Genomic DNA, 13,411 nt, shown 5'->3' on the forward strand with positions numbered 1-13,411 from the left:
TATGTCCTGGATGGGAGGGAGGGAACTGCCAATGATCTTTTCAGCCATCCTCACCACTCTCTGCACCGCCTTCCTGTCTGAAGCAGTGATGCTTCCAAACCAGACTGTGATGCCGTATGCTCACAATCGTCCCCCTGTAGAAAGTGGTAAGGATAGGAGAAGGAAGATGTGTCTTTCTCATGCGGTGGAGGGAATGCAGGTCCTGCTTGCCCACTTCACCAGTGTCTTGCTGTTGAGCGACCAAGCCAGCCTACTAATTGGGCCCGGAAAAGACCTCTGGAGCCCGGATCGGGCCATGGGGGTATGCAAAAGCCTCCCCAGCTTCAGATGTGAGCCGCAGCAGCCTGGAAAAGGCCTCCGGAGCCCAGATTGGGCCGCAGGGGGATCGTGAAAGCCTCTTCCGGTCTCACATCAGGGCCACAGTGGCCTAGAAAAGGCATCCAGAGCCCGGATTGGGCTGAGTGGGATACACGGAAGTGTTCCCCTGCCTCAAATCTGGGCAGCAGCAGGAACCGTGGCAGTGGGGAGATGGATCTTTTCCAGGTGAGTCCAGCACGGCAGGAAGGGAGGGGAAAACATGCGGTATCTTAGTGGGTTGAGGAGGCCTTAGGGGCCAGTTTCAGCACTAGGGCCTCCATGACCTTCCCCACCCTGAGATACCTCATGTTCGCTTAACATGCCGCATGCATTTTAACGAGAAAGGGAGTGGTCTCGTACCTCGAACGAGATTCACTCTATGAGTTTTCGATTTACGAGTGGAATGGGCAGGCTCCATTACACTCATAACTCAAGGACTACCTGTATTTCTTTTCATTTTTTGTCTTTTCTCAGCAACTCCTTCATTAGTATAGCACACCTCTTTTGTAAGGCCAAGATATGCAAGGTGTCCAAATCACTCTTTTAATGTATTATTGGTGTATCCCTTTTAATCACTAAGAAATCAGCCAGTTTCATTTGTAGGTCTTGTGTAGCACCTTTTTCCATATCATTCTTGTATTTGTCATTTTAAAATCTGTATCCAAAGCAACCTGGTTCTCGGTTGTTAGTTGTCTTCTAACTCCTCTTTTAAACTCATTGAGAGTAGATAATTTTTAGATAATTTTTTTGAGTGCATTGGTGCCAAATATTCTTGAATTCTTCCAAAGTCAAAATACTTTCCTCCATTCTTTACTAATGTGCCTCTTCTCCTTTAATTATAATCTTTACCAGCTTCTGATTGCGTCTAGTTTCCAGACTTCAAAGTCTCCTCCTATCATGTTTTTCTCTAATCCACAATATTTTCCCACAGGAGGATTGCTTACACTTAGGTTCAAAATCTTCATATATTTTTAATAGGATTTTAAACAACCCATAGGAAGGATTCTTATACTTAGTTTCTAAATCTTATTTCCAATCCATCTGGCCCCTTTGTTCATTTAAAACTTTTCAGTATTATTTTACTCATCCTGTTGCTTTTTATTTCAGAGTGAAAAAAATGTTTTAAAGTTCTTAAACTTACATAAATCTTCTTTACCCAAGGACTCACCCAGTGTGATGAAATTTGTCTGTTCTAAAGATTTTTAGTTTTCAAAAAGCAGTTAACAAGCAGTTTCCTGAAGTGATTAAGAGAGGAAGTGGCCAAATTCAGTGTTTGCTTGAAGGCTCCAAACTGCATCTTGAACAAAACTGACTTTCCCTCAGCTCCTAGAGCACTTAACCATTGAAAGCTGCAGTCTTAGTCTCCTCATCTATGTCAGGGGTGTCAAACTCAATTTCATTGAGGGCCGCATCAGCATTGCAGTTGCCCTCGGGGGGGCTGAGTGGGTGCGGCCTACTGGGTGGGCATGGCCAGCTCTACATTGTTTGTGTCAAATGTGCCTGGGGCCTGGGCAGATCTGAGGGGCTCTGGCAGAAGGGGGTGGGACCGGGGCAAGCGCCAAGGCATGGTCCATTTCTTCATGCCTCACAAAGGGTGACACCTCCCCAGCGTGCACCCAGGGGGCGGGGCCGACACAGCAGGGGCTGGTTCCTCGCTGTTTCTAGACGGCCTTGTGGAGCTAAGACTGAATATGTTTCAGCATAGATGGCCACCACAAAATTGTACATTGGCTCCCGGCTGGCCTGGGCCACAGGATGGCTTCGCGGGCCACATGAAACCACTTTGCGGGCCGCATCTGGCCCCCGGGCCTTGTGTTTGACATGTCTGATCTATGTGAAGCACTTATGAGCGATTCCAGGTTTTCCAGGTGCCACTCTGTTTGCTGGCTCATTGTTCTGCTGTGGTTGTCAGTGCTGCAAAAAGTGAAGCCATCTTCAGGAGGGGAGGATGCTAGCAATCATGAAGAAGGCATGAGACCTTCCTTTTAAAGAGGCTCTCCTTGGATTCAGCAATGTGTGGTGAGTTTAAAAAATTAAAGATTTAAAATTTATTATATTGTCATTTTGCAATTTTGGACAATCAAGATTCGTTTTGCAGTAACCTAAAGACATGTTAACTAACTATTAGATGATTCAAATAATACCCCTTCTTCACCCTAACTTTCAACCCTCCCCACTGAAAAAAAGAGAGATTGGGAAGAGAGTTTGAGAAAAAAAAATATCAGCAGTTTTCAAACTGGAATTGCTTATTATGTTCTATGTAAGTTTATTAGGTGAGTGAGGGAATGAATTATGCTTGTGTATAATTTCTGAATATGTCTTCAAGAAATGTCAAAAAAACCCACTGCTAAAAGTGGAGCCAAACTTCAGCTTCATCACATGACTTTCTAATTGTGCCAAAAAGTTTCTTTTACTAGATCACTTGTATTCCAGAAAGAAACTGAAATTGGAAGAAATGTCCAATGATAAAGTTGAAGCAGAAAATCTGAAATCTCCATCATTATACAATAACAATTATTTAGGTTAAAAAAAGACTTAAGAAACTTAAACTATCCTTCCCCTAAAAATATTCCTAATATATTATCAATCAATACTTTAAGACAGCAGTCCCCAACCTTTGAGATTTGGTGGCCTGGGGGGGGAGGGGAACCTGACCATGCGAATGGTGGGCTGGTATGCATGTGCACACAGCTCAACATACACAAGTTGGGCTGCGCGCATGTGTATGTGCATGCAACCCGGTTCCGAATAGGCCACAAACCAGGAGTGGGCCTTGACCCAGGGGCTGAAGACCCCTACTTTAAGATATTAATATAACACCTGAAAGTAATACATAATGCTTGATGTAATATTCATTTTTAAACATTCATATTTTCCTTAAAGAGTAAAAAAAATCTTTGGTACTTTTAATGGTTTTATTTATGGTAATGTCAGTCTGAAATAAGCACTAAGATATAATGTATTTATATAATAAAGGAAAATATTTGCAATTCAGGGTTTAAATGAGGGGTCCTTGGTGCTCTCTGAGCTGCACTGATGTTACTTAGTTCACGTAACGAAATGTCTGCAAGAAAACAATCAAGCTCAAAAAGCACCAAGGACCCCTTATATTTATATCCACAGTGAAGAATGTTTCCTTGATAGTTATTCCCAGATATTTAACAGAATCAAAATAATGAGAACCCTAATATTCAGAAATCACCATGGAAATCTTAAGCTTATAGAAAATATATAGTATAGTCCTACTTCAGTTGAATAATATCTGATAATTTATCAGACAGTTGGACAATATTATTCTTTAAAATATCTTTAAAAAAAGAAAAGAAAACCCCCTTTTTATTTTTCCACATATTAAAGCAAAAGCAAAAAAATAAAATAGACAATTGTTTATAATTTAATGTAATACAGCATGACTAGGCAGCAATTTAGTATAACTAGAAAGTGCTTTTTTGCTACTGCTTGCTCTTCTTTCAAACAAGTCTTTGTTTTGATCCTGTCTTACTCTTAGCCTTCCTGCCAACTTCCTTGTCTTCTGCCAGCCTAGCTTTGCCAAATTTTGAATTCCAAAAAGTCTCAACATCACTAATTAATATATTCAAACTAAATCAGTAAAAAAAGAATATAGTTTATATTTAATTCACTTTCTGTGTACAAATGGCTCCTCATTTAAGCAATGTTAGAATTACCTAAGAGGCTGCTGGAGAAATAGACTGTTCCCTTAATGAGAATTCCTTTCTTTATGCTTCAATTAAAGTTTGTAGATAATTATTTGAAAACCTTCATTACCAAAACAAAACAGCTTTTAAAATGGAAATGATGAGCTATAAATATATGTATTTCTCAGCCACAAAACTAAAGAGAACAGACTCTGACTTAGAGTCATAGTGAGATTCTTAAGACTTCAACAGCAAGCAAACTGCAACTGCAGTTGTTCTTCACAGCAGTTTTTCCATACTGCCCACTGAATTTCTGCTGGTTCTGTAGCAGTTGAAAAGCACAAAGCCTCTATCAGGAAAAAAGCAAACAGAGTAATCCAGATCTTTTCCACCTTATGCATCTGGCTTACCGATGAATGGAAGAATTCAGTTTAACAATACAAACATAAATCTTCCTGTTAGGATGAAATATTTTTCACTGGAAGGTATTAATGGTTCACAACTGAAACTGTACTGAGTTCTAAAAACACACAATAGGGTGTGGAACATCCAGTTTGTGTGGAGTCAAATTTATCAGGAGGAACCTCTTCAGCCTTCTCACTGCCACTAAGTGCAACATATAACTTGATCCTTCTAAATTTCATTTTGCAGATTCTTTCCATTTACTAACTTGACTATTCCTATCATAAGCATGCTACAATTCAATTTCATTCATACTAATTAAATTGATAACTACTGTTTTACCTGATAATTTAAAGAACTATAAGCTTCTACAGCTGGTGCTGAATATTAATATAAATTCTGTTATGAATCAGGTACAATAAGGAAATAGGCAATAAACTTCATCACTAAGTAAGCAGTACTGGTAATCAAAACATTTTTTTCCTCAGCTTGCACTCATGACAATTTAAGGCATAAAATTTTTTGGGTATTAAAATGATATATATCATTTATCTTTATACTATTTATCCAATAACTACTAGTTACCCTTCAAGAACATGAAATCTGTATTCAGCATTATTGAAAGATTAAAATATGTTTAATGAAAGAGGACAGAAGTCAATTAGGTGTACCCCCTGGATCTTGAAGTATCTTTATTTCTTGGCATAGATATGGTGGTTATTTCAGAGAGGATGCAATCAAATATGAAAAACAACCACATGACCTTTTTTTGGCTTCATTTTCTCAAAAGCACTAGAAGAAGAAACATATTTTAAAATCCTCTCATAAATTGAATTAATCAGCTGAGAGCTATCATGGAGATCTTTTATATAGTTTTTTCACTATCTTGGAAGAGCAAACAGATAGAATATAATTCAGGCCACAGATTTGGGTTGCAGAAACAGAAGACTGGATGATAGCAAACAGTTTTCTTTCTCTTTTTACAGCTGAATGGTCATCTGGATTTTTGCAGCCCAGTTCTTTTAGCCTTATACAATCCAAGAACAGAAAAATGATCCCAGATTACCTAGCTGTTCTATACATTGCCCTCTAGTCTCACCTGCAAAAAGTAATGTGAAAATAATGGTGAGCTGGTACACGGCATGTCCCAGAATGTTCTTCATCATGGTTCGGGAAATTAGTGGCTTGTTGCGACCATATGGCCTACGCAGGAGCAAAGACTCTGAAGGGGGTTCTGTGGCAAGAGCTAATGAGGCAAAGGTGTCCATGATCAAGTTCACCCACAACATCTGGACAGCCTTCAGAGGTGAATCCTGCAGAGAAAGAAAAAATCCTTTCAAAAACTAATATAATGTAAACATAGTCCATGGCTATATTCTTCCCCTTACCCCAGTTCTTTAACTTGGGAGTTGACTGGTGCTGAATTCATACATCTGAGTTACTATGATAATCCAGGAATACTAGTATTTGCAGTCCAATATTACTATTGTTAATACGATGATTAAATATTTTGTTAATTTAGTGTTACAGTATGTCCAAGACTTGTTGCATCTCTTTTGTGCAGCTTGAACGCTCTTCTTCAAGTTGTTCACATTTCTAATTTCAACTGAATAAAGAGGAGTAGCAATTCTGTAATTCCAGTACTGTAGAGGTCTTTGGGTAGATGTGATGCAAAAAGAACTGTAGTCTTCTGATGAAAATATAAATAAATTGTTTATAACCATTAGCGATAGTAGTCCATTATATACTGTCTCCATCAGCTCTATTTGTGACCCGCCTGTGGTATCTAGTTGGCCACTGTTAGAAAAGCTAAATGAATAGACTTTTGGTTTCCTTCTGGAAAGTAAAGTTCTTGTTCATCTAATTCTCTTCTTATCTTTGAACTTTTTAGCTTTATATGCATCAAAACATTTTGATTGTTGTATTTGAAGACCCCCAATGGAATCTAGATCATCTCATATTCATTAAAAAAAGTCCCAACTCTTTTAGCTGTGGTTACCTGTGTGATGCAAGCACCCGTGAATGCCACAATCACAGCCACGACATTGACTGTCAGCTGGAACTGCAGGAATTTGGAAATGCTATCATATACATTGCGGCCCCACATCACTGCCTTAACAATGCTTGTAAAATTATCATCTGTCAGGATAATGTCTGAAGCCTCCTTAGCCACATCTGTGCCAGCAATGCCCTGAGAAAATAAAGAACAAGCAGAGGAAAGACAATTAGTCGGAAGGGAAGCATTAAATCTGTTTATGTTCAATTTTAAGACTTGCAGCCATAAAATGGTCAACGTCAGTTCATTTCAGATGTAACACTGCAGTGTAAATTATATGAAACATTTCATTATTTTTCTGAAAGATCCAAATGAACAAACACAAGACTCTTTGACAATTAAAATACCTAATCTGTATAATCAGCTTAACTTTTCTTCCTTCCAGTTCAAAAACTCTGAGGAAAAGCTAGGCATTGCCTCTTTGCTTGGACTTGTTGGTGATTAAGGAGGCTGTTAGGCTTATTGCAAAACTCAGTTACAGACACGTGGTGGCAGTCAATGACTAGAAAATCTATGCCTGTTAGAATAGGCCAGCAAATCTCAGAAGCGTTAAGCAGGTTCCCTGTAGCGACCAATTTTCCCTAATGCTTGCCTGCTGTGTCCTACTGAGCCCAGGGATGGTAAAATTTTGTTTTGGGCTGCAAGATTTCTGACTTCTGCAACTGAAAAAGCTAAAACAGAAAACAGAACACAGTGAAAATAACTTTAACATATATACAATGCTGCAGGGTTGTGTTTTTTTTTTGCCAACCAGTGTTATCAGTTATCAGTTCCATCATGCAAAAATACACACCAACAAATAATTATCTGCTCCTTTTTTGTTTGCAATGTAGTCCCTAGAATATGAGCTCATACCATAGCAAATCCAACATCTGCTTTCTTCAAGGCTGGGCCATCATTGGTGCCATCTCCAGTTACAGCTACCACCTGCCTCCGCTCCCCAACAGTACTGTCAATAATTCCTGAAAATGAGCCCAAGGTCAGTAGAGGATAAGCACAGAGCCACTAGATTTACTGGCAAAATTCTAGAAACAATTTATATGATTATCATGTAAAACCCTGACCAACCTAGGGCTATGATATCTAAAGGACTGTATAGTTTTTTAAGAGATTAATATCTTGTCCACTAAGACAAATTAATGAGACATCTTTTTAAATATGAGGGATATACAAAGGGGTTTATTTTTTTGTTACCATGCCCAGACTCAGGAATTCCCTGCTTATAAGAAGTTGATATAGCACATTCCCTTGCCAACATTCTACTGTCAAATGTGGATGGAATTATATTGCTCAGACTGGCGTTTAACAAATATTTGTTTTGTTTCTGATTTGCTGCCTTTTTTAAAAAAAGCTATTCAATTTTCACTGTGTAGGTTGCCTCACGTATTGCATTTTGGAACTGGATCATACATGAATACATGTCAATTCAGCAAATCTGGCTCTGTAAATGCAATGTATCTGTTCACAAATGTTATCTCTTTGGTTGATCATACCTTTCACAAGGGTGTGTTTGTCAGTTGGTGAAGAACGTGCCAAGACTCGAAGTTTAGGCCAGATTTTATCCAGTTGTTCTTGCTCCACCTGCAGAGCAAAACCCCAATAGGAGAAGCTAGGTTAGCTCTGAAAGGGGCTTTGGAACCAGTCTCCCCTCTCCACTTACAAAAGGTTCTGAAAGCATCATCCACTTTCTCAAAAGAATTTCATCTAATGACCAATGATGAATGGCATAACAATTGCAGGTAGTATGGAGAAACCATTCTGTTAACATTAACATGGATCTGACATATTATCAGAGGATTGCAGAGTCAATACCTTAGAAATTAGGAATATATGATGTCAGCTGCTCCAATACAGCAGGCCACAGCAGATACTTGCAACTTTAGAGAGACAGGCAAAGAAGCCTTTGTATATCTACACTGCAGCCTTACAATACTATCATTTTTCCCCTTCTAATTAAAGATAAAATTAAATGAAATTAAAAACCTACAACTGAAAAAAGGATAGTAAACAAATAAAACCTAGATATACTATGGTGATTAAAATAAACTAGACATGACAAAAAATAAAAACAAAACTATTTAATGGTAAGGAAAAAAGGAAAACCTCTATTTAATAATTATAAACAGCAATGTAAAAATAAATTCAGTCCTTAAGTTTATTATTAAATTTGGAAATACAGAAACATACTGCTTAATCTTTTCATTTTTAAAGACTTGGACGCTCTCCAAAAATAGTTAGTAGACTCATATCCAGGGTCTATTCCTTAAAATCAATAGAGTTTTTTTTGAATTACATAAAAATTATCTTCTTTGCCATGCAGTAAAACTCTTCCTAAGTGACAAATTTCCATGTTTTAGGGATGCAGTTTGCCATCACATTAGAATGAATACATCACTTAAAACAAAACCAGGGATCACATACAAAAAAAAGGGGGGGGAGTCAGAGTAAACAAAATATTGATTTTTCATTTATATTGAAATGAAATGAAACAAAATAAAATATGGCTAATGAGATTATTCTCCATATTTTAAATATTTTTCCCTCCTGCCCCATTTGGTAACAGGTTTTGGAGATCTCAGCTCTGACAGAAACTTGATCAGCTTCAATCCCTCATTCATATTACCTCTCCTTTCTCATTGCGGATCAGCCGATTAAATTCCTTCCCTTCCAAGCACAGGAAGTCCTCTCCGGGCAGCAGGATCCCACACTTAGTTGCAATGGCACGTGCTGTGTTAATGTTGTCACCTGTAACCATCCTGACAGTGATACCAGCACGCTGGCACTTCTGAATGGCCTCAGGTACCTATTGATAAGCCATGAAAAACAGAACCTATAAGGAAGGGACCATGAAGCAGGCAAAAAAAAAAGATGTCTCAAATAAGAAATAATGGGTGGAAACTGTAATAACCTATATTGTGGCTAGATTCTGCAAAGCAGCACTGAGGATTCAGCAGAAACGTAAATAAATATTTTAGATCTTTTTAATAATCTTTTATAATTAATTTTATTACATGTTTTTATTCAGTATTAGACCATATTCAATGTATTTTTATTGTCAGGTGAGTATGACTCAAGTCTCTCTGAAGGCAGATAGGTTTTGTTATACTGTCTGTAAAACTAGGCAGACTTTGGACATTCATTGATTACATCATTAATTATAATATATTGCTATACTTTCTTGTGTTCGGTTCTGTTTAGTTCTGTTTTATTTAATAATAATAATAATAATAATAATAATAATAATAATAATAATAATAATAATAATAGTAGTAAAGTTGGAAGGGATCTTGGAGGTCATCTAGTCCAATCCCCTGCTCAGACAGGAAACCCTATACCATTTCAGACAAATGGCTGTCCAGTCTCTTCTTAAAAACTTCCAGTGTTGGAGCATTCAGAGCTTCTGGAGGCCGGTTGTTCCACTGATTAATTGTTCTGTCAGAAAATTCTCCTTAGTTCTAGGTTGCTTCTCTCCTTGATTAGTTTCCATCCGTTGCTTCTTGTCCTGCCTTCAGGCACTTTGGAAAATAGCTTGACTCCCACTTCTTTGTGGCAACTCCTGAGATATTGGAACACTGCTATCATGTCACCCTTAGTCCTTCTTTTCATTAAATTAGACATACCCAATTCCAGCAACCGTTCTTTATATGTTTTAGCCGCCAGTCCCCTGGTCAGCTTTGTTGCTCTTCTTTGTACTCTTTCTAGAGTCTCAACATCTTTTTTACATCGTGGTGACCAAAACTGGATGCAGTATTTCAAGTGTGGCCTTACATTTGAATGTTTTAATTTTATGTATTGGCCTATGGCTGTAATAATAAACTGATTGAAACTTATATTGTAATGGCAAATTTATTCTTCAATCATGGATTGCGCCATGGCATTCTAATCTGTTTACAAAGAGGGACAACCAACATGGGTTTTCAGAAACAGAAAACATTTAAGAGAACAATTCAAAGAGCACTAAGGACTGATGTGGAGAAACTGAAAACCAGAGGTAGAGAGAGGAGAGTTCGGGGACTGACATACCAAGTAAGAGCATCCTGATCTACAACACTTGACTATCAATTCCACTTACCTGAACAATTATATCATGAAACCACAAGTCAATGGCATAAATTAGCTAATCAAGTGTTGAACAAGAACCAAGGAGATCCAGGTTCCAGTTGCCCCTCGTGGAACTCTTTGGGAGCAACCATTACCTCTTACTAAGTTTAAATTAGCTCCACTGGATTCTTAAAGCAGTCAATATGAAAATACAAATATGACACAATGTCCAGAAATTTCTTGTTTTTAAAAAGGAAAAAATTCTGTATTTACTCACAGAGTCTTAATGTAAACCTCATAACAATTTGTGAGAAGAAACCAAGTCTATAATTGCTTAAAGGCAGTGTAACTTATTTTGTGTTTTGCAAGGATTTTACAACTTGCAACGGAAGGTCAAACATTTCCATTAAGAAATGAGAAGAATTACAACAGAAACTACAAACATGATAATCTGCTAAGTGCAGATTATTTTGAATAGCACTATATAGATGTATTAATAGAAAATGCTCAAGCATTAAATTGCTCTACATTTTTTCTAATGGGCCTGTGAAACATGTTCTCCTGCCCACTACTCTGCCATGCCATAACTAATAATTTTGTGGCACCTGGGCAACAGACATGTATTTCAGTGCATGCGTATGCAACACAATAAGCATGCTGGAGTGTGGAATGATTTCTAGAACAGACATCCTTCTTGCCTATAAGGATATATATATAACTTCTTGCCTTTCTTCAAACATACAATGCTGTTAGGGGTCCATTTCATCCCTCTCCTGTGATGGGATGGCAGTATAGAAACAGATTAATTTCCACCTCTTGACTGCATCAGATCACCACTGCTTAAGTTAACTCATATAGATCAAACCATACACAGAGTGACAGTAGGGCTAAGGACTGACTGAGAAGAGAAACACCATTAAGAAATCTGCAAATTGAATCACTGCCTCCAGACTAGTGCATGCAAGGCATCTGTGAAGCCATTTTCAATCCCAGATATTTCAGCGTCTAATTATGGGAACAGTGTGCAGGGGCCCAATTCTGAAATGTAATCAAGTAGCAGTCATAGGATGGTTTATTGTGTTATGTCAGTTGTCTGCTTGTCACCCCATAGAAATTGTGAGAGAAAACAGAGCCTGGGAAGGATGAAGTAAACCAAAGATAATCAATTTCCCTCAGCAAGTATATTTTCTTTGTGGAATATATTTGGCTGCTTTAAAGAGGAATTTGTATATTATAGTTGCCATTTTTAGGGCAGATATATCTGGTGTTCTTTAATAGGTACACAGAATGCATAATTTTTAAGTGAAGCAGCAATCAGTCAAAACTCTTTTTCCTTTTCTAGATGTCTACATGTCTTTTCCTGACAGTTTCCAATACCTGCAACAATTGCAAAACAGGGTGAAATTCAAGGAGAATAGATTAGTCTTTGTCCTGCAAATCTTTGAAAGAAAAAGCTGGACCTTTCCACTATCTCCCTGCTAGGTAGGTACCAAAGAGCAAAACCAGAACAGAACTGCAACTCTGCTATTAAACTCACAAGGGCTCTTCCCACAAACGGCAACCTTACTGATAACACAATGTTGTTATCAATGAAGACAAAGTCTCTGTAACTGAGAATAGAGCAATCTTTAACTGCTGGTAGAAAATGAGCAGAAGGTAGAGATGGAAAGGGTATGGGACATCCACTAAAGGTATTCACTGATACACAAACAGGAATAAGGAAAAACCAAAAAGATCAGGTAGTTGAAGAAAAAAAAATCAAGGTTGCATTAAAAAGTAGATCCAAAGGAAAGCAATGAAAAAACAAAATAAAGGACAAAGGAATACCCTGCAGGAAAGTAAAAGGCAAAGGATAATAATAAAAAAAGCAGAGCAAGTCAGAGAAGGGACCGGAAAAAATAAGATAACAGGTACACCACCAAAATGGTGACCTAAGAGAACAAAACGGGTGAGCTGTCAGCAAAGGAACAAAATTGGAAACAGCAAAAAGAAAAAGAAAGAATGAATATGCATAGAATAAGATTATGATTAGAATAGAATAGCCATTTTATACCGTATGTTTGCTGGACTTCAATCGCTATAATCTTTAGCTAGCTGGAGGGTGCCAGGTTGGGAAAGCCAAGTTAATATTCAATATACTATATGCACACAGGAAAGAAAGTTATCCTGGTACCTCTGGACGAACAGGATCCTCAATGCCAACAACAGTGATGCAAGTAAGGTCAGACAAAATCTCATTTTCAGCATCCCAGTCAGGTTCAACACCAGCAGGGAAATCCCGGTAAGCCAGGCAAATAGTGCGTAGCCCCTGACAAGCCATTGGTTCAATCACTTTTTTCACCATCTCATCCCGGTCTTTCACTTTAAATAATCGAATTTCCCCATTTTTGTCCAAAATTTTTGTGCACCTGTATTAAAGGGAAAAAAAACAAAAGGATTAAGCACATATTTCAAAAATTATGTTCATACTTTACAAGCAAAGCTTAAGCTACCTGTATATAACCTATATATTAAACACATTACTTTTCAGGTAGTTATTAATTGTGTGAATTCTTTAAAAATGGAGGCTCAAGAAGGGTGATCAAAATGGATTTCTACAAACAGAATGTGTGCATATGGAAATACAAGGGATTTAACCTTTGAACTGCTAACTGAACCCACAAACCTACAAATCTATAACTTAAATAACACTTCTCACAGATGATTTATAAGAAAGAAAAGACTTTGATTACTCCTTGTCAATGAGTTGGAAAAAGCATTGGAATATCCCAGAGTTCATGGAACTCTACACTGGAACAGCTTAAAAAAAACCCTCTTAATGTTAATGAAGGCTTGAGAAGTTTGGGAAGATAATCCTGGCAGATGAGAAGGGTTGATTCCAAGATATCCTAAATGAAGG

At 37.8% G+C, this 13,411-nt stretch overlaps 1 protein-coding gene across 2 annotated transcripts in view; it reads right to left on the bottom strand.

Annotated features, from left to right (window-relative positions):
* Window positions 1–13,411, bottom strand: part of ATP2B4 (ATPase plasma membrane Ca2+ transporting 4) — a 69,662-nt gene that overhangs the window by 16,047 nt on the left and 40,204 nt on the right. For both annotated transcript variants that reach the window (XM_015832162.1, XM_015832163.1), the window contains exons 11-16: window positions 12,686–12,920; window positions 9,095–9,274; window positions 7,965–8,052; window positions 7,327–7,433; window positions 6,415–6,606; window positions 5,515–5,728 (exon numbers count right to left, since the gene is read on the bottom strand). In XM_015832162.1, the coding sequence (XP_015687648.1) occupies window positions 5,515–5,728; window positions 6,415–6,606; window positions 7,327–7,433; window positions 7,965–8,052; window positions 9,095–9,274; window positions 12,686–12,920 (1,016 nt within the window). The remainder of the gene's footprint in view (window positions 1–5,514; window positions 5,729–6,414; window positions 6,607–7,326; window positions 7,434–7,964; window positions 8,053–9,094; window positions 9,275–12,685; window positions 12,921–13,411) is intronic.

Source organism: Protobothrops mucrosquamatus, unplaced genomic scaffold, assembly GCF_001527695.2.
Source record: "Protobothrops mucrosquamatus isolate PMUCROS unplaced genomic scaffold, P.Mucros_1.0 scaffold_310, whole genome shotgun sequence".
Classification (NCBI taxonomy): domain Eukaryota; kingdom Metazoa; phylum Chordata; class Lepidosauria; order Squamata; family Viperidae; genus Protobothrops; species Protobothrops mucrosquamatus.